Raw genomic sequence first — 24039 nt, forward strand, 5'->3', positions numbered from 1 at the left:
TAGGCATGAAATAAGAAAACAAGGGTTTTGGTCAGAGAGGCAAGTTGCAGTCACCCACACTCTACATTCGCTACTTTTGAAACAGAAGGCTTTTGACACAGTTTTCTGGTAAATTTGCAAGGTTGATAGAGAATTCTGCAGTATGAAGCAGAAGTGTTGGAGAAAGTATAAAGGTGCTTGTTTGAAAACAAGAAGGCAAAGGACAGTGATGCTGACTAAATATAAGTAAAACATGATAAAAGTAAAATAGATAATATAATTTGTGGATTTTTAGAGTGAAAATTTAAAAGTGAAGAAATACAATTGTTTTTGGAGGAGAAAACTCAAGAAAATAGTGAGGGCAAGGATCTAAAATGGGAGATGACCAAAAAAATATATAGAAAACTATAGGTTAAAACTATAGGTTTAAAAACCTATAGTCAAAACTTACTGAGTTATTCAAAGCTGAAATGATAAGGTCAGTCAAACTTTCACACCATATAAAACAGTGTCTATCAATTTCAGGGCTGTTCATAATATATCAGAAGTCTGAAAATGTCCTGAGACAAAGGTGAGGTGTTCTGCTGAGCTGTATGTGAGGTGATGTGGGTAAATTGTGTAATATGGCTGGTAGCTGAAGTTTGTTAATAGCACATGAAGATGTGAAATTAGGAGGAATTATTGCAGTGCGTCAGATTATTTTAAGATTTTAAAAATATCTCTAGGTCTAATAGAATTATTCAGATATTCTTTGGCTTTAACACTTGGAAATTATTCAGCTTTTTCTCTAACTCCATTTTTTTCTAGCTATATTTTTGCTACATAGGATCCTAACTTCATCCAGTTTTATCTAGGGATACACCACTGACCTTGAATAGTTGAGATTTGTTTGAAGCTGCAATCCATGGCAATAATTACAGTACCATAGTACAGTATGTATGGTTAAACTTCAACTTGCTTGTTTAAAATTTGCTCCTAATAACTTGGAGAATAGACTATTTCAGCTGAAATATCTGGTAAAATAATTGTATTGTATAGGGCGAAGTGACTTATTTCAATTGCACTAATTTTGTATAGACTGAAAAAAGTATTTTCTAAAACAATTTCAATTAATGCTGACAGACAAACACAGCAAAAAGGCTACTGAAACTACTTAACATTTCCTCATTTCAGTAGCAAACAGCACTTGATCCAAATAATGCAGCCTGCCTGAACTGATTATCAGAACTACGTTTGATTCTTTTTTTTCCTGAAAAATGGAAATTTCAGTAGAATAAATACTGGACATACTTATCATTAGTTATGTGTTTATTTTTGTGGGTACCCACCATCATTTACTTTAGATTTTATGTACAGATGTGCTTGTAATACAGAGTTACAGGATGTTGACTGGCACTGCTGTACATCTCTTGCTGGAAGTTATCATTTGTGTAACTTAATCAGCAGAAGGAAAGATGTGACCATTTCCATGTGCAGCTGAAGTGAGGGTAGGATAAACAGCAGAGTTGGGTAACAGTAGGTAGCAACAGTAAAAATATTCACAGATATTTTCTCAAAACCTTTTAAGGGATGCAAATTTCTGTTACCCTAAATGGAATGTTAACTCTGAAATTAATTAGTGCTAATTTCAGTCAATTCATACTTGACTGCCCAGTGCAAGTGTTTATTTGATGCATTTTTAGAGTTTGGTATTTATAATATTCTGAAATACTTCAACTTTTCTCAGCTGGCACATCTGAATTCAGTAATATGAAAAACAGACTCTGAGATGGAATACTCATCATACTCGTTAAATTAAGAAGGTGAAGGAGAGAATTTGATTTAGGTTACAAAAAAAGTTACATTCTTACATTTAAAAAAAAGTGATGACCTTCATGTACATGCAGACATACTATTTAAACTTCTGTCATGCAAACTTCCTAAAAACAGCCTGAGGGGGAGCTAAAATAGCCAATGACCATGACAGTTCACATAATTTATTGCAATAATCATGCATGGAAAATGCAGCCTGATCCCATGGACTGTACATTTTGTTACATTCATGAAGCAGCACAGTCCAATTGTGTTGTGCACAGATTTAGGAAAAATTTAAATCAAATATTCAATGTATTGAAATGTAGACAGTAACTTTTTATGAAAACTTTGGGAAGTTATGTGACTAATGACACATTGCAGTGATGTTTTTATAGTAATATTCTTCCAAGCAATTGACCAATCTTTCAAAAAACAAAACCAAAAAAAACAAAACAAAAAAAAAAAAAAAAAACACCAAAAAAACACAAAAAAACAACTCAGTACAGCACAGCCCTCAATCTTATCTCAGTTTGTTTGGTGTTTTTTTTTTTTTTTATTTCTCCCTCCCCCACCAGATGATGCTGGCTAATTGTTTAAAATATGTGCTATTACAGAAGGACAATTTAAGGAGCAATACATCGTGGCAACTTGAAGTGGGAACTAAAAAAATTTTCAGCCTTTGCTTATGATATATGTCCTCTATGTAGGCAGCTGCTGAGTAATTCCATCCTTAGCAAGGTAATATTTCTATTCAGGATTTCAGAGAGTGTTGCAATGCCCAAGGTTGTTCAGGCGATGGATATTATTTCTTTACAGTTCTTCAAGAATCACTTTGAAAACGCTGACCTAGAATGCTATAATTAGGATAAGAACTACCTTGCAGGGTTTTGTTGGTGGTGTTTTTCTTTTTCTATCAGGTGATGGAGCACTGGAATAGGTTGCCCAGAGAGGCTGTGGAGTCTCCTGTCTTGGAGATGTTTGAAACCCATCTGGACATGGTTGTGGGCAACCTTCTCTTAGTGGCCCATGTTTGAGCAGGGGTTGGACCATTCTGTGATTCTATATGTTTGGGAAAAGCTGTCCTTAATGTCCTGGTATAATGAGATAGGACAGATATCAGGAGCTGATGCCAAAAGTTTTAGAGGAAACTATGAGTAGCTAGGAGTAAAGAATAGCCTCCTAAAGAACCCTAGGAATGACTGGAGGTGCATATGAAATAACTTTTAATTCTTCAGCAGCTCTTAAGAAAAAAAAAAAAAAAAAAAAAAAAAAAGGTATAGGGAAATCCCTTTGTGCATTTGGCTTTGATCTGTATTTTGGAGTTGCAAGCATCAGCATTCCCAGGCAGATCCTAAATCTGTGGTTTGGATTTGGTTGTTTTAATTTAGCTTCATAATTTGTTTTAATTTAGTTTGATTTACTTTGGAAAGAAAGTTCATTCGTATTTAACCGGGATGTCTGAAGATCTTCAAACTGCTCTGGATTTAATAGTTGTACATTAGTTGTTCACCCTATGATAAACAATTGTTGGAGACATAATGCAGTCTCTCAAAACTTCCACCTAAGTAATCTCATTTAGTTTGTGTTCTCTCATGCTCTATACAAAACTTGTCTGATGCACTAGACAGCAATTCTGTATGTACAGAGAGCAGAACAGAATATCCCGAGTTGGAAAGGACCCATAAGAATCAATGAGCCCAACTGCTGCTTCCACGCAGCACCACCTTAAACCCAAATCCTATGGTTGACAGCAGTGTCCAAATGCAACTGAGCTCTGGCAGCTCTGGGCTGCGCTCACTGCCATGGGGAGCCTGTGCCATGCCCACTGCCTTGTATTGCAGAACCTTTTCTAGCCCCCAGCATGACCCTCTCTGACACAGCTCAATGCTGTTCCTCAGGCCCTGTTGCTGTCACCAGAGAGCAGAGCTATCAGTGAGGAGCTGTAGGCCACCATGAGGCAGAGCAAACCCAAAGACCTCAGCTTGATGTCAGACCCTGCCATATCTCCATAGCCCTCCTTTGGACACTTGCTAATAGTTTTATGTCCTTCTCAGATTGTGGCACCCACTCTTGCACTCAATGCTCAAGGTGAGGCCACACCATGCAGAGCACAGTGGGACAGTACATGTTCTCACCCAGTGACAGTACTGTGTCTGGATCTCCCCAGGGGATGGGGGCCCTGTGGGTTCCAGAGCACTGCAAGTTTATTTACTGTGCATTCACTTGCGTCCAAATTATTTATAAAAATGTAAAAAGAAGTGGCCCTAAAACAGAGCCTAGCAGAACTCCACAATAAGTATCTATCTGCCAGCCTGATGAGATCCCACCTACTAAATCCCTTTGAACTCAACCTATCAGTCAATTAATTATTAATTGCTCACCCATCATACTGTGTACTTGTCTACCTGTGCTGGACATTTTGTCCAGAAGGACAATGTGAGAAACAATATTGATTGCTTTGTTAAAATTAAAAAAAAAAAACAAAAACAAAAAAACCAAACCAAACCAAACCAAAACAAAACAAAACCACCACATCTACTGGCCTTCCTATCCCATCTTCTATCAAGATGGATAACCTTATTACAAAAGACATGTGACTACCAGGATCTTCTTTCTCGCCCTTCATGGAAACTGGGACATTTGCCATCTTCCAGTCAACTGGGACCCTTCCAGATTCCTGAGGCCATTGCAAAATAATTGAAACCAGTCCCTCAGTGATAACAGCCAGCTCTTCCAGTACCCTGGGATGGATCCCATCAGCCCCCTACGGACTTAGCCGCATCCATTTGGAGCACCAAATCTCTACCACATTCAGTCAGTTGAGAGCTCATACGTGGGTATGTAGCTACCAATCAAAAAAGCAGGTGCTTTCCTTACAGTGATGTCTGCAGATTGATCACCTGCTGGATACTGCTTTTGGAGAAACTGAATTAGAGAAAGATGCATTTTTATTTTTCTGACTTATAGCCTGAATGACTGAAGGTTTCTGTACCATTTTTAAAGGAAGCATTCAGCACTGCAGGTTCTCCTTCAAATATGACAATATTCCAATAAGCATAATAAGCCCTAGTTGGCTCCCTTAGAAGAAGTATTATCCACTGTATTTTATCAGATGTCTCCAGAGCCATTTCTTAAACATGAAAACAAAGTTTGACTTGTGGCTTCTAAAGGCCGCAGTGCAGCGGACGACAGGAGAAGAGCGGCTCTCTTCGAGGCAGAGGCTCCGCTTCCAGGCGTCCTTCGGCTGCTCGGCGGGGCGGGCCTTCCCAGGAACCCCAGCAGCGGTACACAAGGCCTGTCCGACCGAGTAGCCCGGACTCCCCCTCGCCGAAGCCCTGAGACTCGACTCGTCCCAGGGATCCGCCCAACCCGACGCCGCTCTCGTCAGCCAGAACAAACCGGGCCGAGCACCGCGCAGCAGCCGCGCGCTCCTACGGACAGCGCAGCACCGCGCACCTGCGGGCAGCGGCGGCTCCTGCGCACTCGATCGCTCGCTGGCGCGGCCCCGCCCCACGGCACACGGGTTGGTGAGCGCTGCCGTGAGGAGCGGCGGTTGGTTGGCGCGCCCGTCAGTCCGGCGCGCCCCGTCTCCTCCCTTGGATCCCCCCTCGCCGGCGCGGGCCTCGTTGTCAGTGGCTGTAAGCGGGCGGGCTGCGGCTCTCTCCTGCTGCCGGGCCGCCGATATCGAGAAGGTTCGCGGGCGTCGCCCGGGGCCGCGGGCTCTGGGACAGGTGAGACGCGGCCGGGCCCCGCGTCCTGTACGGGACGGGTGTTGCGCGGCCGGGCCCCGCGTCCTGTATGGGACGGGTGTTGCGCGGCCAGGCTGCGCCCCCTCCGTCGGAGCGCACCTTTGGGCCCGTCCCTGCCGCCGTCGTTCCCGTCCCCGCCTAGGGCGCGTGTAGCGAGCGGAGCTCTGCGGCCGCGGGCCCGGCCGGAGCCCGAGCGCCGGGGGGAAGCGCGCGGCTATCCGGCGTTCCGTAGGGGCGCGGCGCGGTCCCCGAGCAGGTGTGAGACGCGGGGTCCCGGAGCTGCCCGCCTCCGTCGCCGGGGGACCTCTCCTCTAGGAGCGTCCCCGGGCTCCACTGGAGTCGCGCTCGGGTTCGGAGGAGCCGCCGCTGTCCTCTGCGTTCCCGCCGGAGCAGCACCTCGGCGCCGGGCCGCGCACCTCCATGGCGCGTCCCGTCATTGCCGCTTTACGTTGCCGCCCCTTTTCGGCCCTTCCCTTCCAAGCACCGGGCGCAGCCGGCCTGTTGCGAGCCGTATCTACTTCGGGAGCGGCCGCTGCGCAGACGGTTTACTGACCGGTTGGGTTTCCAGGGCGTGAAAGGTGTGATGCAATGAGGTTGTTGCTTTGGGACCGGGGGTTCGGGAGGTGCTGTGCTTTTCGGGACTCAGTATCTGTTAGCTGGGTAATGCAAAGTGCAGACGTAAACCTTTTGGATTTGATTACGCCCTCCGCTGAGTTTCGGGGCTAAATTTGAAAAACTGTTTTCACGTAGTATGGGTTATGTTGTTCAAGTACTTCTAAGGAGCCTTGGTTGCCTGAGATCTGTTTGTTGTCAGATCACTTAAAGTTATTTTTTGTTCAAACTTGAGCCATGCCGCAACAGGCTGCAGGGTGTTGAGGCGTTGGCATCTGGTGGAGGAAGAGCTGCTGAGATGCTTGCCTACAGAACTGCAGCATATCCCCGTCGGTAGTTCTGTGTATGTGAAAATAGAGCCTAGTTACTCTCTCATCTTTTTTTTGAGAAAGCATTAAATCTGGATTTGTCTGTGTTGGCATCTGGAAAGATATTCCCTCCTTTAAGGACTTCTAGAGTTGGTTGTAGCAATCTGTACCTAACAGGTGCCTTTAAATTCAGATTTGTTTTTCTGTTGGGATTCTCATGTTACTCCTCATAATGATTTATTGTATAATTTGTACTTCTTTGTCAGTTTTCTTTGTTTTCTATCCTGCGTGATAGCATCAGTTTAGAAGAGAAATATTAGAAAACTGTATTTTTATGAAATTGTTCACTAAACCAAGGTAAAGAAACAGAAAAAATGAAGGGGGACAATCTACTACTCACCTAGATAGTCTTCTGTATGTACTTTGCTTCTGTCCGTATAAACTTTGTTTCTAGGTCCTCAGTGCTCTTTGTAATCAATGTTGTATGTGTCTACAAAAGTGTATTTAAAAGCATTAATGGAGGAGAGCTTTAGAAAGTGGAAGAGAGTTTCAGTTGTCATGCATACGAATATAAACAAGTTTAAAACAAGCTTGCGTAGGAAGCACAGCTTTTGTCAATCTAATAGTCTAAGAAACTTATTTTAAAAAATATATTTCTGAAGTTTTTAGAAAGCTTTTTTTTTTTTTAAAGTCCATTAGTGACCATGTCGGTTATATTTTTTGTTCTGTCATTGTTTTCTGAAGTGTCCAATGCCAAAGGCAAACAAGAGGGCAGAGCACTGGAGCTAAAGCTCTTCTTTTTCAACGACTACAAAACGTATTTCGCTTTTCTTTCAATTAAAACTTCAGTTTTCAACAACATTTGTCTGTGTAAAACTCTCATTCAACAGATTTTATCTCTTGTTTAAGCAGGGGTTGTCTGAGTTCACATGGGCCTACTGCGAACCTTGCCTATGTCCCGGGGCCTGGATGGCATCTGTTCCTTCTCTTCTATCAGCTGCACCACTTGCTTTTCTGCTGTCAGCAAACTTGCTGATGGTGCACTTAATTCCACTATTATTATGTCTAACAAACCTAGTTCTCTCATCTTGTCCTCTTGCATCTGAACTGTCTTATTTTCTGTCATCACTGAAGGCCTAATTTTAATTTGGTCTTTAGGTCATGTTTATTCATCATAAATATTCAGTTTTCTGAGCGATACACTAGATGTGCTCTTCTATCCAAGTGAGAATGGCTTTTCAGAATGTTCTTTTATTTCAGTAAACTAAGGTTTAGTTTAACATTACTGTATTATCTTTAGGCTTATCTTATAAAATGTCATCTTCAAGTGGTGGAAAATGAGTAACAGGTTTAGGTGTTTTGTACGCTGACTCATGTTTCCAGATGTTTAAATGTTGAATTAGAAAACCCTGCAACTGATATGTGAATGTAGACTTCATTCTTGCGCTTAGCAAAGCATAGTTGATCCTTCATCAAAGCAACAAAGACAGCACAGTTCAAATATGCTGTTTCCAATTATTTTCTTTTATGACTAACATCTTTTTATTCAATAGGCAGTCAGAAATTCAGTATCCCATCTCTTAAGTGAGAATAAGTATATTTAACTGAGAAAATAAACTCCTTTAAGTACTAAAAATCTGTATTTTTCTCATGTTTGGATAAGTGAGCTTTTTTCTATCTTGCAGAAATTTCTCCAAAATAAATATTTAGATACTTTCTGAAGGAACATGTTAAACCAAAGAAATTGAGAAGATGGAAACTTTGTGGAAGCTTTCCTAGTTCCTTTAGCAGATGGTACAAAATGTAAGGATTTTGATATATTCTACAGTTGTTTATGGCATGATTTGAGGTGAGTTAATTTTTATAGTTTTGGTGGTGGTGGTTGCTTTTTGTCACTCTTTCATGTGTGTAGTGCTGAATGTTTCTTTTGTCAACAAGCTTTTCATCAAGTCTAATAAATACCTGGATTATTTTTTTAAATGATTTTTGTTGGTTTTTTTTGTGTGAAATGTGCTTTATTGTGAACAAATATTGGTGTCATGATGAAAAGATTACATGGGGGTCTCCTTTAGTATTCTGAATATCGATGATAATTTTCAACAATAAATTATTTTCTTCCCTGCATTTGTTTGCTGACCTGTGTGTCACGTATATCTGTTCGCGATAAACTCTGTCTGCCTAACTGGTGTCTGTACCTTCAATAGCAAATGACTTTTGACTATTAACAGTGTGAAGGTGGAGAAACAATTATTTCTGCCCAACTGAAGTGTTCTATCATGCTAGCATTTGTGGAGAGCACGGTGTTTGCAAAAACAGTTTTTTCAGATGTATCAAAATTTTATTTGGAAAGTTAGTATTTGGAGACATTCAGAGTGAAAGAAACAAATTGAATAGACTGTGTCCCCAAAAAGCAAGTAAACAAAACTGCCAGGGGTCTAACTTGGTTGGCAAAGTTGAGATGGAATGAGAGTGTGCGTTCCGTTTCTTTTTGGTTGAAATACTTCAGTGGATACTGACTCATTTGTAACTTGGCACTTCGATTCTTCTGTGATTCAGGGTATTTAGCTTAGGCACAGAGTTCTTGCTCTTGTTTATTAGAAGCTCAGATAAGTTCTGTGTGAGTGATAAGAAAAGTACTTTCAAGCAAAGGATTGTTTTCTGTGATGCTGGTACGAACTGCATGTGTTCAGTGTCATCAAGGCGAGTTACTGGAACAGTTTTTTATCAGGTTTGCTGCTGGTCTTGTTTGCTAAAAGGGCTGTTCTTAATTTGCCAATATAAAAAATAAGAATGATTGATTGTATTTTGTTCTTTGTCCATTCTGCTATGTTTAGTTAAGTCTTGAAGAAACCAAAACGAGATGGTGTTTACCGATAACCACAGCCATATCTGACTGGGAATTTTACTGACTGTGTGAGCAAGAGATGCAGGTATTTATTTGGAGAATAATTAGTTATGAAATTCTTAATGTTGCTTCTCATCAGTGATGTCACCTTCATTTTTGAGTTTCAGAATTTGTCGCGCATTAGTCAAACTAGACTGTGGAATTAGCCACCAAAGCAATTTGAAGCTGGGAGGATGTTTCCTGTAAAATCCAATGAAAATACCTTGAACACGTTTCAGAATGGAAATGTACATTTTGAAAAGAAGTGAGTTATATAATAAATATTTGCCATAATTCTGTTTTCAGGTAATTCGCAGGAATGTCATGCTTGTAAACAAGATAAAAACTACTCTATGGTCAGAGGTGTCGAGTCTGAACAATGGCCTACTGAAGATGTGTGGCAAAATGGGTTGAATGAGTGCAGAACTACTTTATTCTGTAAGTATTCATCTGTGATTGGAGTGTGTATTTTACTGTTTTTATTTGTTTGAATTATCTTTCAGTGCTCTTGTGCTGAAGGAACTTAGAATTGTAACGGTAATTATTACAGTAATATTGCAGATGTTTATTTTTCTGTGACTGCTTTTTTGAGATTTACATGAATTTGTAGCTCTCTCAAACATATAACTTGTTGTAAGTCAGCAGACTTGTTTGAGTAGGACTGGCTTTTGTGAGAAGACTTACTTTTCCCACAGAAGAAACTGCAGCTTTATTTTGATGTGGATCATTATGGTATCAGATTCTCAGGACTGACATTTATTATTCATTCTTTGTTGAGGATGTGTATTATTTTTGTAGCAAGCATTGTTAAGCTGTTAAATATTTTTCCACTTTTTTTTACCTTCAGTGTTACACAGCAGTGCTTATTCTCTTTTTTTTTTTTTTTTTTTTCCCTCCCCTCTTTCTATCTGATAATTTTCATTTGCTTACCGTTTGCTAAGACTGGTCTTTTTTTTTTTTAAACTCAAGTAATTATCAGTTAACCACAACAAACAGTTATTCTATGTTATAAATGTTTATTTTTTTCAGATGTCAATAGACAACCTCTGTGAGCTGCGTTTGTAAGGGTGACTCCTGCAGAATATCAACTGCATGTTGTTTGTATTAAGATAAAGCAATTTAATTCCACCTAGTAATGCACCAGCTGCATTTCTGGAAGTAGCCGGAATATATGTAGGAGTGTAGTGTTCTTTCACTGTTCTGGGAAAGTGGGACCAGCAATTCACAGTCATTCCTTATTGAGTGTCGATAGGAGGCTGAACTGGAGATTCTGATTTGATGGCCTGCTTGGTCTGATGTATGTATTACAGTCAAGTTGCCTTCACACAGTCATCTGTGGGAATGAGTATTGCTTCCAGACTCATCAGTTTTAAGCCAGTCATTTGAGAGGCATAAGGTAGCTTTCTCTGCTGGTGTTAGCATCTATGTCTAGAGGAAGCCTAAGACAACTGGAGTGAGTAATGTTCTTGAGCATTGTCTTGGCTGATTGAAATATCACCCTCAGTGAATCTGTCAGCTTTTTTTGGTACAGATTTTGTCTGTTACACCTTGTTGGAAGCAGAACCCACACTCACTGTGACCCTATGCACTGTGACCAGTAGTAATCTCTGAATTCCTCCTGTGTGTATGTCTTTTCTTGAGTTCTTTGTTTCAGGAACATCATAGTTACGGTTGCCTTCTGGATCGCATTAGCTGAAATAAGTAGACATTTACACTGTCTAAGGTCTTTTTTTTAAATACTTGAATGGTCCCAAAATAATGAACATCTCTATCCCTCAGTTTTGACTGAGGCACAGAAGTCTTCTCTAGATTTACATTGGTATAAAAATAAATTGTCTCTAAGGCATCTGTATGGGAACTGCTGAGTCACGGCCTGAACCTCTGATTGATCACCTGAGGTGAGCCATGAGTCAGCCAGAGGAGCACAGTGAAGGCAATTCACCTGTGCTGCCAGAAGGGGTGGAGCCTGGCTGCACCCCTCCTAGACCTATTGAAGAGCTGGCTGCCAGAGGGGAAGGATCTCGTCTGGAGATCTTCTCTGCTGGTGTTTTGTGGGTGAGCCCAGGATAGGGGTAAGCCTTCCATTTATTCTCTTTTGTTATCATAGTCTACTTTGCCTAACTCTTGTTTATTTTGTGATTATAATATCCTACTATTCTTTGATTATACAGGCATCTAATTTATTTCTTGTGCAGTGAGTTTGCTGATTCTGTTCACTTCTTGCTTCTTTCCCCCACTGAGAGAGTGAAAGTTTCTCTAATTAAACTGTAGTCACTTTTGTCCATATATTCACAACAGACATCACTGAGCAGTCAAAAGTTAATTGCTCAGCAGTTTCTAGTTATCACCCTAAAGAATTCAAATCTAAAATTCTGGTTAATTCCATACAGCGATCATTGTCTTTTCCGTTGAGTGAAGAATCATCAAAGCATTTGCTTCATTTCCCTCAATTTCCTTCTCCCTGTTTTTCTTGAGAAATGAAGTTGTGGTATTTTTCAGGAGTTGGAAGTGCTTGTGCCACACTGTAATCCTCATGAATTCTGTGATTTCCATGTAGTCTTTCTGTCAGTCAGTTTATTGATTTGTACAGTTAGCTATTCCCTGATGGTTATGGGTTTTGTTTGTTGTTGTACTGTGCTTTCACACAAGCACACTTGTTACTTTGTCAGTGTTGAAGGCTCTTCAGTAGCAGAAGTTGTTTTACCAAAGTTATAAGCATTCATCATTAGTTCACTAGAAAAAATGGGTGGGATAGAAAAGGGAATTTGTTTCATCTGTTTGTTGTTGGTGGTTTTTTTTTTTTTCTTTTCTGATCATTACAGTTTTTTGTTGACTGCTCTGTTACTGTGAAAGTGCTGGGCTGCACTAAGAAGAACAAGGCCAGCAGACTGTAGGATATGATCCATCTTTTCTATTCAGCACCTGGTTATATAATATCTGGAGTGCTGAGTTCAGTACTGGGCTTCCTAGTTCAAGAAAGTTATGGACATACTGGAATGAGTCCAACAAGGGGCCACGAGGATGGTTAAGGGTACTGAAACATCATTCATGTAATGAGAGACTGAAAGCTGCCTATTGTGGAAGAGAGCAGGCTCATGGGAAATGCTACCAATGAATAGAGGCACCTGATGAGAAGATGCGAAGAGGATAGAGGCAAACTTTTCAGTGCTACTCAGTGAATGGAAAAGAGAGGCAATGACCACAGAACAAAACCAGGAAATTTCATCTAAGCATGAAATTTACTTTGAGAACAGTCAAGCACTGGAAGAGATTGCCCAGAAATACTGCAGGATGGTGGCAATCAAAACTCATCTGAACTTTCTTGAGCAGATGGATCGAACAGTTTCAGCCTCTGATTCTGTGAAAAGATGGGTGTTAAAGTTATGGATGCTACAGAGTCTCTGAGAGGCAGTAGGATTTCTGAATTAACTTTCTGCTGGTGAAGCAGTGAACAAACATGACAACAGTTGTGGTAAATAACTCTTAATGCTAACTAGGGAATATTTATCCATTTCTTTGTGGATGTCTTGATTACTGGAGTATAGATTACCACTACTGCTTTGCCTGATTAAGTCAGTAGTTTCTACGCTTTACAAATCTCTTTCAAAATGATTGCGCTTTCAGTCAAAACAATACTGCAATATTAACTCTTATGATGTTAGTTTTGAATGTTGGAAAATGTGAGCAATTAAAGTGTTGTCCAGTCCTGGGTACATTAACTGGGACAAAGCATGGTTAAGCGCTGCCTAGCATTGTCCTTTTACTGATTTCGCATCGATCAAGTTATGACACCTTTTCTCCATTTTTCCAAAGAACTCTAAAAAATAGATTTTCTGAGTAATTGTGTATAAGAGAAGAACCTAAAAGTACTCATTTCCATTTTAAATTCTTAAGAATATGCATTTGTCTTTAGTAGACTTTCTGAGTTGTGATTGTACACTAAAACAAAAAAAAAAAAAAAAATTTTGAAAATAGGCCTTTTAGTAAGTTAAGAATCACTGCTGCCTAACGGAACATTGCAAGCGCTGAAGTGTTCTAAAACAAATCAGTTTTGGAGAGGATAAGTCTGTTTTATGATTGACACAGAATTAGACATTGTAAGTTGTCACAAAGGATGCTGTTTTCTTTTTTCGCAGGGGGGTGGGAAGAGGGGGTACGGGGTGTGGGAGTAGCTTGGAGTTGTTTTCTTAATTTAAGAAATGCAACTTCTTGTTTCCTATGGGAGCAGAACATGTGAGATACTCCTGCTGTCTTCTAACATTTCAACACAAAACCATCTTATTATTTATAGAGCACTTGGAAACTGCAAAGGCTGTTCTGCTTTTGTGGCAAATACTGCAACTACTAGTCCTTGCTCTAATATAGTGTTTACTGCTTCACAGTATGTTAATGCTGGTTAGTGTGGCAGGCTAGATGTTAACTAGTTTTGTTAGGGAATTTAAGCATAATGCTATGTTTAACTAGAAATTACTGCTTGAGAGTTTTTCAGTGACAATGAAAAGGGTTTTACAGAGCATGTGGTAAAAACAAACTGAGCTTTGAATATTGTTTCTAACCTACTGTTAGATATAATTTAAATCAATTGTGTACATTCATAAAACCCAAGTAGTTTGGGACCTGGATTTTGAGGTTGTTTCTTAAAACTCACTACAGCAGCTACTGACATTTGGAGTATTTGTCTTTCTTTCTTCATGATAGAACTGAAAGTACGCATGCACCAGAGAAGTGGAAATAGGAGAAATCAAATAATTTTAGTAGGAGAAATCTGTCTCTTCATGAGTTAGACTTGATTCTTTGGCAACTTTCATCAGTTGATGCTTTTCAGTTTGCTTGCTTAGGGAAAGTGCATGTTACTGAAAACTGTTCATTTACCTTTCAGTTTGCAGTTTCCTCAGAGACAGGATTAACACACAGTTAATCCAGAGAACGTTAAAAATGTTTATATGTTTTTGTTTGTTTTGTTTCCTATTTCAATTTGTTGTAGATTGACAAGGCTAATGAGATGCAATTTTTTTGTTAATCCTGCTCACTCTTTGTATTTGTGCTGGAAGTATAACAGTGAATGCCTTAAATTCCTGTACTGAACTTTGGAATACTGTTTTTCTTCTAAGGACATAGCTTCGCAGACCAGCATGGGATTTCTTATGTTTAATTTCCACTAGGTTTTCATTGTTTACCATTAACTATAATAGAATCCTCAGAAAAGAATGTGCATGAAACTACTAGCTTGTTCGTGACCTGTTTTATCTATAGGTGGTACTGTTGCCTAAAGTACCGTGGAACTTATTTTAGGAACTTCTTGGTGAAATGGGTATGAAATACTCACACAAGACAATTGTTCCTTAAAAGGATTTTAGTCACATAAGTGTAAAGGCTCTTTAAATCTTGTATAGCCTAATTACTTTTTTTTCTTAACTGTTAGTAGGCAGTTATTCTTTCTATTTGTTTTGAATACATCAGAGTTTTTGTCTTGTACAAAATGGCCAAAAATATTCAGTGCTGAATTATTTCAGGACAAGAGCTTGTTCATATAAAACATTGTGACTAGACAATTCAACTGTCTAGATGCTCTTAGGTATGTTTATGTATACATTGTATGTCATGAAAGAATAGTGTATAAAATGATGCGCTTTTCCAAAGGAAGAAGTTGACTACTTCTGCCTTTATAATTGGAAACATGATCCTTTTCCTTTCCACTTTGTAAAAAACACGTGGGAAGGAATGAGAAGTGGAGTTTGAGAATTGGTATGTGACTGGATGGAGGCACTTGGAAAAATAAAGATAGGATCTGGTGTCTGAAAGTACTAAACTCTTCAGAGGCAATTCTGTCAGTCAGGAGTAAAGTGATTTTACAGTGCTGTTGCTCAGTGCTCCTGAAATTTGCGCATTACTTTTTTCCAGGTTAGAGGGTATCCTGTTATTGCATTCAGTAGTTGCTTTTTGAAAAAAATTGAGGAAATTCTCCTTTGAAAGTGCTTCTGAGTTGGTGTTCTCTGTCACTACAATGACAAAGCAGCTGTAAATTGTTCAGATTCAGAATAATCTTGAGAATTCATTTTTATTTTTAAGACAATGACAGTAAGCAAAAGAAATTTCAAGACAAACAAAGCTGCACAACTACTTAGAAGTGGAGAAGCAGCAAAACATGGTTCTAGATTACCTTGGTGTTACTTCCCTTTCAATTTGTATTTATTAAAAATGCAAAACAGTGGGGTTCTTTTACCTCTTTCGAGCCTCTAGGCTGCAGTTGTATGTGGTGTAAGTAGTGATATATGTTTCACATCAGTGGCTGAAGGCAAGCACGGGGGTGCAATTATAACCACATTCTTGTTTCATCCTGTTTTCTTAATACCGTCCCACTTTCCTCTTCAAATACACTAACTGTACTAACATATTTTGATTTGCACTCTACGCCTACAGCATCTGAATATGATTTTGTTCATGGTTCATGAAGTAAAGAAACATTCTAATGTTGAACATCTGCAGGAATAGTTGTGGAATGAAGAAACAGGAAAATGAGTGCAGTGATCCTAAACCAAAGCTGAACGTAGAGCTCAGCACAGCTTATTGTAAAGGTGTCCTTGGGTTGTGACAGCTGCCTAAAAAAATGGTGAAAGTGGAATAACTTTTTTTTTTTTTTTTAAATCTTGATGGAGATAAATCTTGAAAACAACATCCTTTCAGTGTTACTCATTCACTTGCCTTGGTCAATGAAAGTTAATCGTTCTGATGTTTGGTACCATTTTATTTTTTTAATAAACCAATCTGTTAAATTCCAGTTATTTCAACCAAGTTTATCAGTGTTCATACAGGGCCCTAGCGTTTTTCAATTGTCTTCACTGAACAGGTAAGCAGCTAATTTGACCATAGGAAAAAACTGTTAGCTCTTGGTAATATACTAAAGTATGTTTGTTTTTTTTTTTTAAAGGCATGGTATACTTATTTCATGATTCAGAGATACTAGGAAAACCATAATGAATTAAAAAAGGTAGTAAGTAAGGTTTGAAATTGGCGAAGACATTTGTAGTTTAGAGCACAGAATGGCTCTACTAGGTCTGATCAGATGTCTGTATATCCTGGTATTCTTTCCTCTGTCAAGAAAACTAATGAGGAATGATCACTAGTGCTTGTTTAGATTATTACTCTCATATTTTTTAAGATGTTTTCCTGAATGCTCTGCTAGCATTCAGAATTTATGACAGGGGAACTTTGTTGAACAGAGCTGATATCTGTGCTTCAGAGTTCTTCACAACTTTTTTTGCATAATGAATTTGTGGTCCTTGTCAAATAAATACGTATCACTAAAAATGTAAAATTAACTCCATAGAGTCCCACTTTGGTGCCACGGAGACAAAATTTGACAAATGTGGGTAGAATAGTGGCATACTTGCTTTAGGGATTACTCTTGTAGGGGTTTTTGTTTTGATTTTATCTTTTCAATTTTACTTGATTACTACATGGGGAATAAATGCTTATGTTAAATGTATTTGTTAAGTTGGCAACAGAGAACCAGCAACCTCTGTTTGGTGTGTGTATTTGCATCCTGATTCATCCATTTTGTTTGCTACCGGCAAAAATGTCAGTGCTTTTGGTCTCAGGTATTAAAGCACTTTTGTCTCTCCTGTAACGAATATTAAAATTATCAGTAAAACTGACCTTGGGCAGCTTACAAGATCACATGCAGGATTTTCTCTTCCCCAGTGATAGCATTTTTTAGTCCCTGCACCCTGGAAAGCCTATTCAAGAATCTGGAGAAAGAAGAGATGAGAGTTTTTATGGCCATGCTGTAGGTGCCACATTTGAAAGAAATTCCATGATTAAAAAATTGCTTTCCACTTGAGTATCTCTAAGGGTTTTTAACAGGAACAATTCCAGACCCAAAAATAATTTGCAATCTCTTACTGCTCAGAGCACAAATTTGTTTGTATGTGAGATGAAGGAAACTGTTTCTTGACCAGTTTGAGATGATTCTAGCATCATTTTCAATAGAGATACTGATTAATTTCACATGTCTGTGAGATTATGTGAAGGGTTGCTGCTGTTTGTCCTGTAAGATTTTGTGGGGTGTTAAGTGAAGTGAAAATATCACCTTTCCTAAATAAGCTAAAAGAGAAGGTGTTTTTTATTTTGAATTAGAAATGCTGTAGTCAGGTTCTATGGTTGTTTGTTTGTTTTCTTGTTTTTTTGTTGTTTTTTTTTTAATGTAGATTTGAAAATAAAGTTGCTCAGGATTTCTTTTATTTCCTTAAAATTTTACCCGTTTTATTCAAAATTTTATGGAAGTAAAATGAATGCTTTTGTATGTGGAAGCACAAGTTGTTGTATTTGTATAATTGATTTTATTTTGAAAATTTTTGTGGGGTTATTATGACAATCCTTGTATCCTTGGATTCCTGTAGCTGAATTAGCTGTTGTTTCAGTTGTGCCTGTTTGTATAGAACTTGTTTCTTCTGGTTGAGAGAGTTTGATTACTGATGATTTGCATCTACCTCTGTCCACGTGATACTTATCCTTTAAAGCGTGATTACTAAAATACATGCAAGGAAAGATTTTATGATTTTTTAATTTATTTATTTATTTTTTCTTACAGATTTTATGATATAAGGAAGATGATTCTTGGCTGAATTCTTAGGAATACAGTGTCTTGTATTTGTACTTAAAGATTTGGTGGTTCTTTTGTGTAAGAGTATTACTGTTGTGCTCAACATCTGTAAAGCCAGTGCTGCAATACATTAGTGGGTTTTCTTGTTGCTTGGTTTTTGGGTTGTTGTTTTTTTTTTTTTCATTTTTCATTTGACTTTTTGTGTTTCTGCAGCAGTATAGCTGGAATGAAGTATTTCAACCAACTAGACAGAGGTAGTGTCTTTGTTGTATCACTTACTTGAGGTGTTTTTGGCCATTCTGTCTCTGGATTCTGGAGGAAGCTTAATGTGGTATATTATGTGTGTGAAGTCCCAGGCCAATTTGGAATTGCATCTCTGCTTGAAGACCATCTGAAAATTTTTCCTTGAGACCGTGCTGGATTATCCAGAATCCCCGAGATTCTCCCTTCCTACAGCGGAGAGTGATGTTGGCTGGTTCTCTGCTCTGGAAAATATCTACTCTTTGTGACTTGACATAAAATCCTTTCAGACACACTTGTGTGAACAGCTAATCTAACTAATTTAACTTCTGTCTTACAAAGATACAGTCAGATTTCAATTACCATTTATAAGAGTAATTAATGCACTCAGAAGTGATGAGCAGGGAATCGTGAGGAAAAACACCATTTCTTCAGTCAGTTGTTTCAGTTTCTTGTCTGTGAACGTGTTCTGTTATCCTGCAGTTTCTGGATGAATGAATGTAGTTTTCACATAAAATCTAATTCAACTTAAATGCCAACCCTTTTATTTTTTTAAAGCAAACAAACAAAACACTTACTGAGTTAATTGAAAGTGGAGATAAAGACTTGGCAGAGCTCTAATGATACTTGCTTACAGTCTTTTAGAGCTGGTACCTGAAAGGCAAAAAAGGATCTAGCCTTTACAATTATATTATTTCTAAAATTGTCTTCACAGGGAAAAGAACAGTGAAATTTCTTGTGTTTATTTTCATGAATGCATTTGCTTTACAGGAATTCTGTTTTTGTCATGTATTTCCAGTGCTGGTGGAGCTGAAAATTGTTGCTTCTTGGTGCGAGCATGTATAAAAGGAATGACTTCATGGCCAATGTGATGGTCGCCTCTGCCACTCCAGAGGTACAGTTCACTGTTATTTTTTGTTTTGTTTTGATTTTTGTTTTAATTGTATTGTTTCATCTCCATTATCAAAACGAAAGGTTTGGTTTGTTTCAAAACTCAGAGAAGCCCTTTTACACTGTAGGTCATGTCAATTGTGTTTCTTACGAATGGTGTAAAATCCCTGGTGGTGTTCAAGAGGCATCTTTCCAACCATGTGATTCTGTGATTCGTTGATTCTGTGATAAATATTTGACAAGATGGTAATTTAAGCTCCATGGTTCTGAGCCTATTCTGTTGTTGTTGTTGTTGTTGATAATGACAATAACTGATTTAGATTAGTTTTAAATAGTATTTTTGACCAGTTACTGCATAATGTACATTTCTGAAAATGCCAGTATTTGTTAACAAGATAAGAACAATGTAGCAGACCACCCAGATAGAGCCAGTCAGATATATTCCATCTAGTTGGTTTTCTTTTTTGGGGGAAATTTACTAGTCTAGTAGTAGTCTGTAAGATGGTGTTCATTTTAATCCTCTGTATCCTTTGAAAAGCAGGCAACAAAGTGATCTATTTGATCTGTGTACAGATGGTAGGCTGTGTTTGTTAGTCCAAGACAGCCAACTGAAGACTGCTTAGAAATTAGCTATCCCACTGAATTTTTCTTTTTTTACCCAGTAAAGCACATTTTAAATGTATGATTGCAATTACATTTGCTTTTTGAATCAGGTAATGTTTAGATGACATTCTTCTCTACTTGAGAAATTCTACTTCTTGTTCCCTTAAGAAACCTAAAAACTGTGTGAAGCAACTTCTTCCATAGTAGCACCTTCTGTGCACAAAATTTGATCCTGTCAAAGTGGTTCTCCTGATTTTCATGATGTGAATCAGTTGTTTCAGTAGTGAACTTCAAAAGCTATTTAACAAATCAAAAATACATGACACAGCTGTGGCCTGCAGTTTTTTCTCAAATATGATATAAATGCCTTCTTCTCTCAAGATGGGAATAGTTTCAAACTGGATGTGTAAACACAATTCTGGTTTCCACTTAAATTCCTGTTTAAAATGGTGCGAAGAAGCCATTTCTCAGGACAGAAATATCTGTGATAGCTCAGAGCGTAAGTAGTCTCCATGGTCAAACCAAAGATTCTTCTAATCCATTATTCTGCTTTTGAAAGTGACCAACTGCAAGTGCATGAAGAGGGGCATAGGGGCAGAACAAGCACATAGGAAACATCCCCCCACTGCCATGTTTGCACCCTAAGGGTTTCCTGAGGAGAATGTTCTGGTTAGTACTACCAGAAATCAATCTTGTCCTGTCTTTGAATCAGAGTAATTTTTTGACTTGCACAAAATCCCGTAACAGGGTGTTCGTCAGCTTCACTGTATGTTTTGTGGAGTCTGAACTTCAGTTACATTTCAGAACGTGTCAGTTTTCCTTTTTTTCTTTTTTCCTTCCCTTCTTTGTGTGCATGATTCAAATCTGCCTATTATTCCTACTCTTTGCTTGGCATATTTAATTGAAACATTTCCTCTGAATATGAATTTTCAATATCCCAAGTTTGCCTTTATGTGACAGCACTTTTGTCTGTATTTCAGACACAGCTTTCAAAAGCTGGAAAATCGATACAGGTAGAATTATATGTTGCTTAAGTTCTTACAGAAGGAAGATTTCTGAAATAAACTGGCAGCATTCACAAACCACATGAATTTAAAGATTCATACTTTTAAACTATTTAGAAGTCCATGCTTTTTTGAATAATTTCTTGATTTATTTTTTTAACCAGTCTGCAGATAAGTGTACTTTTTTTTTCTTTTTTCTTTGTAGGGTAGTAGCAGCTCAGATTCTCTGGAAGGCCGAAGTTCAGATTATGCCAATAAGAGTTATGATGCTGTTGTATTTGATGTATTAAAAGTAACTCCTGAGGAGTTTGCTGTAAGTAGAAATATTTATTTTTGCATTTATGCATGTATACTTTTTGCGGCTTGCAGCATATAATAAACAAATCTATTATATGAACTATGTTTCAGAGTCTAATATTTCAGTGCTGAATTGACATAGTATATTTGCTTTCTACTTAAAGCTATTTGATTTTTTTTCCCAGTGTTTCAGAAAACAGTACACTTGATAATGATAGTGCTAGGTATGTGTAGTTGTGTTGGTTTTTGTTTGCTTGTTTGTTTGTTTTAATTGAAACCACAAATACTCATATTTTCCAGTGAAACATCAGTTTCTCAGAAAAATCTGCTTCTTAAAAACAGTAATGAAACTTCGTAGTCATTAATGCTAAGTTTTCAGTACTAAACAGAAAGCAGAGCTGCTGATTTGGTGTGAGTCTATGTAGTCTTCATGGTTTGTCTCTTACTGTTGTAATTTACATGTTACCCTTTCTGGCTCCCCAGCAAGTTGAGGATGACAGTAATTGAACCTAGTTCAGTGTTTCTGTGAATATTCTGATCATCAAAACTATGTTCCATTCACTTGTCTTAAAATCATACCTGTAATGCCACCTTCACAAAAAAGATGTGGGGCTGTTAAAGCCAGGTTGGATGAGGCCCTGGGCAGCCTGGTCTAGAATTACATGTGGAGGTTGATGACCCTGCCTGGCAGTGGGGATGGAGCTTGATGATGCCTGAGGTTCCTTCCGATCCAAGCTATTCTAGTATTCTATGATGATATGGCTACATTACTCCTGTACGTTTGTCAGTTTGGAAAAAAATTGTGTTGAATCTTTTTTCAAACACTAATCCAGAATATGCAGGTGAAAACTGTTGTTAGGTAGAAATGTAAAAATACTTGGATGGCAAATCTGCATCAACTCAGCTTGAAAAAGAAATGGCCTGCCATTTTGGCTCCTTTTTGGCAAAGTTTTACAATTTTGTGTAAAATCAGAAAAATAATGTTCACTAAAAATAAGTTGACTAATCTTATCAGAGGAGACAATATGAAGTCTGAAGATAGCTCAGAACACTATGTACTCAACACAAGCAAAATGCATTTGTAGTGATTTCTGAAATGTATTTATAAAATTATCCGTTTCATTTAAGGTTGCATGTAATTCACAACTCTGCAGTTTTTGTTATGTTCAAAATTTTTACTGCTGTTAGTTTGAGACAGAAGCTTGTTGGCGAAGGTCTTTATTTAATGGTACACTTTCAGAACACACACGTATGTTATGTCATTTAAGACATCTTTTAGCTCCGAAGTCCAAACATTTCTAATCCTTTTTTCTTTCTCTAGTTCTAATAGTAATCAAAAGCCATGGTAACTTTCCCTTTACATTATGATGATTATGGTTATCAGCCATGACCAAGAAGCCTGCTGATAAAGCTGTTTGTTTCTTTGTAGTTGTTAGTGTTGATTTCAGTATGATCTTGCATTCTTTTAACATGAAAATTTCCTTAGCCTGAGAAGTTGTTGTTCTTGTCCCAGGTTAAAAACTTTTCATGATTTACCTGATCTTTTCTTTTAGTGACAGCTAAGAGTGGTCAGCTAGGAATTTGTAGCAACATCTTTGTTAAAAATAAATAACAATTTATGGAAGCTTTTTCTCATTAGGCTCATGTCTAAGGATTTATACTAATAGTAGAAACTTTTAATATCTGAATTAAATGGAAAGTTACCATTCTTAATTGGTGTAATCAGTTGAGCATTCTGAGAGTTGGTTTGGAAGTTATTGCATTGTTTTAGAGAAACAGAGCAGCTGACAAAGAAGCTTTCCTGGGGAAAGATCCAAAGAAGCATTCATTGGAGACACTCTTCTAAATATTGAATCATGGGAATTACAAAGTTAAAAGCACAGTAAGTTTAGATACTTACAGTACAATTGACAAACCTATTGTTCAAATATATTTTACAGGATTTCAATGTATGCAGTGTGATTAGGGAACAACAGAAGTTTCTGATAGCCAGCATGCTGAGCGGTCTGCAAGTACTTTTAAAAAAAATTGTTGGCTTCGTAACGGCATTATGATGTCTTATCAGGAGGCACTCATCAGTAATTAAAATGTGTGAGCTCTTTAAAGCATGTTCCAGTTATACCTAGTTAATATCACAGTGCATTATTGCATTTCAAGACAGCGATAGTCTGCTTTCTGTGTGACGGGCAAATAATTTTTCCTGCTATTTCTGTTACGTCAGTAAGTGCACAAACCCTTTAGACTCTGAGAAACCTAGATTTAGCTCTTGCTACATGTACTGAAAGCCATCACCTAGTTGCAGCAATTAAATGTAAAAGCGCGAAATGACTTGTTTCCACTCAGGTGGCATTCTTGTGGTATGACAGTCTCTGTGGGGTGGCCTAATTCTGGGCTGATCATTTCTGGTCTGTGGAGAAAATACTACTGTATGTTTGAAGAGCCATATCAAGCATATGTAAACATGTAATTGTTAACTCTTCATATAGGATAAATTAAAATTCTATCTTTATTGCAGAGCCAAATTACATTAATGGATATACCAGTATTTAAAGCTATACAGCCTGAGGTAGGTTTTTTTTATCTGTTTACATCTTTGGGTGCTGTGGAAATGTAACCATTTATGTAAATCTTTTTCATTTTGAAACACTCAACTTCTTGCACTCTGCTAGCACTGTATCTAATACCTAATAATCCAGCCTGGTTTACTTTGATTTGTCATCTGTCTTCAAAGGAGACAGCTATGCTTTTTTACAAGCCCTACTATATGTGGATGTTTATTTAAAAGAAAAAGTCAAAATGGACTACTCTCCTTTTCGAATTTGTCAGTTCATGTTTCACCTGTGGCTTAAACCTGAAGGCTTAATTGGTGAAAGATAGAGATTGGAAATATGTTAGAACTTGAAATGCTTTTTCTGGTGCTCGTGCAGTAGCATGTAACCATCTGTATCTGGACAGGTCACTCAGTGCGTACGAAGTAGTTTTTGGAGATGGAGTGTTTGTTGACTCTCTGCCTTTTGGTGTGGAGGCCTCTAAATTAATAGCACATGTTTGGAAAGTTGAGTAACTGTGATTTAAA

The 24039-nt window shown here is 38.1% G+C and overlaps 1 protein-coding gene across 8 annotated transcripts in view; it reads left to right on the forward strand.

Annotated features, from left to right (window-relative positions):
• RALGPS1 (Ral GEF with PH domain and SH3 binding motif 1) overlaps positions 1-24039 on the forward strand; it is a 199974-nt gene that overhangs the window by 86347 nt on the left and 89588 nt on the right. For 4 of the 8 annotated variants that reach the window (XM_048966243.1, XM_048966244.1, XM_048966238.1 and 1 more), the window contains exons 1-7: positions 5359-5504; positions 8128-8291; positions 9277-9372; positions 9633-9764; positions 18968-19063; positions 20872-20979; positions 23479-23529. In XM_048966243.1, coding sequence (XP_048822200.1) covers positions 19007-19063; positions 20872-20979; positions 23479-23529 — 216 coding nt within the window. In that variant the 5' untranslated portion in view covers positions 5359-5504; positions 8128-8291; positions 9277-9372; positions 9633-9764; positions 18968-19006. Of the gene's footprint in view, positions 1-5358; positions 5505-8127; positions 8292-9276; positions 9373-9632; positions 9765-10277; positions 11399-18939; positions 19064-20869; positions 20980-22734; positions 22846-23478; positions 23530-24039 lie in introns of those variants that run through there. The other 4 variants (XM_048966240.1, XM_048966241.1, XM_048966242.1 and 1 more) reach the window with 4 other exon arrangements.

The sequence above is a fragment of the Lagopus muta genome, chromosome 19 (genome assembly GCF_023343835.1).
Source record: "Lagopus muta isolate bLagMut1 chromosome 19, bLagMut1 primary, whole genome shotgun sequence".
Classification (NCBI taxonomy): Eukaryota; Metazoa; Chordata; class Aves; order Galliformes; family Phasianidae; genus Lagopus; species Lagopus muta.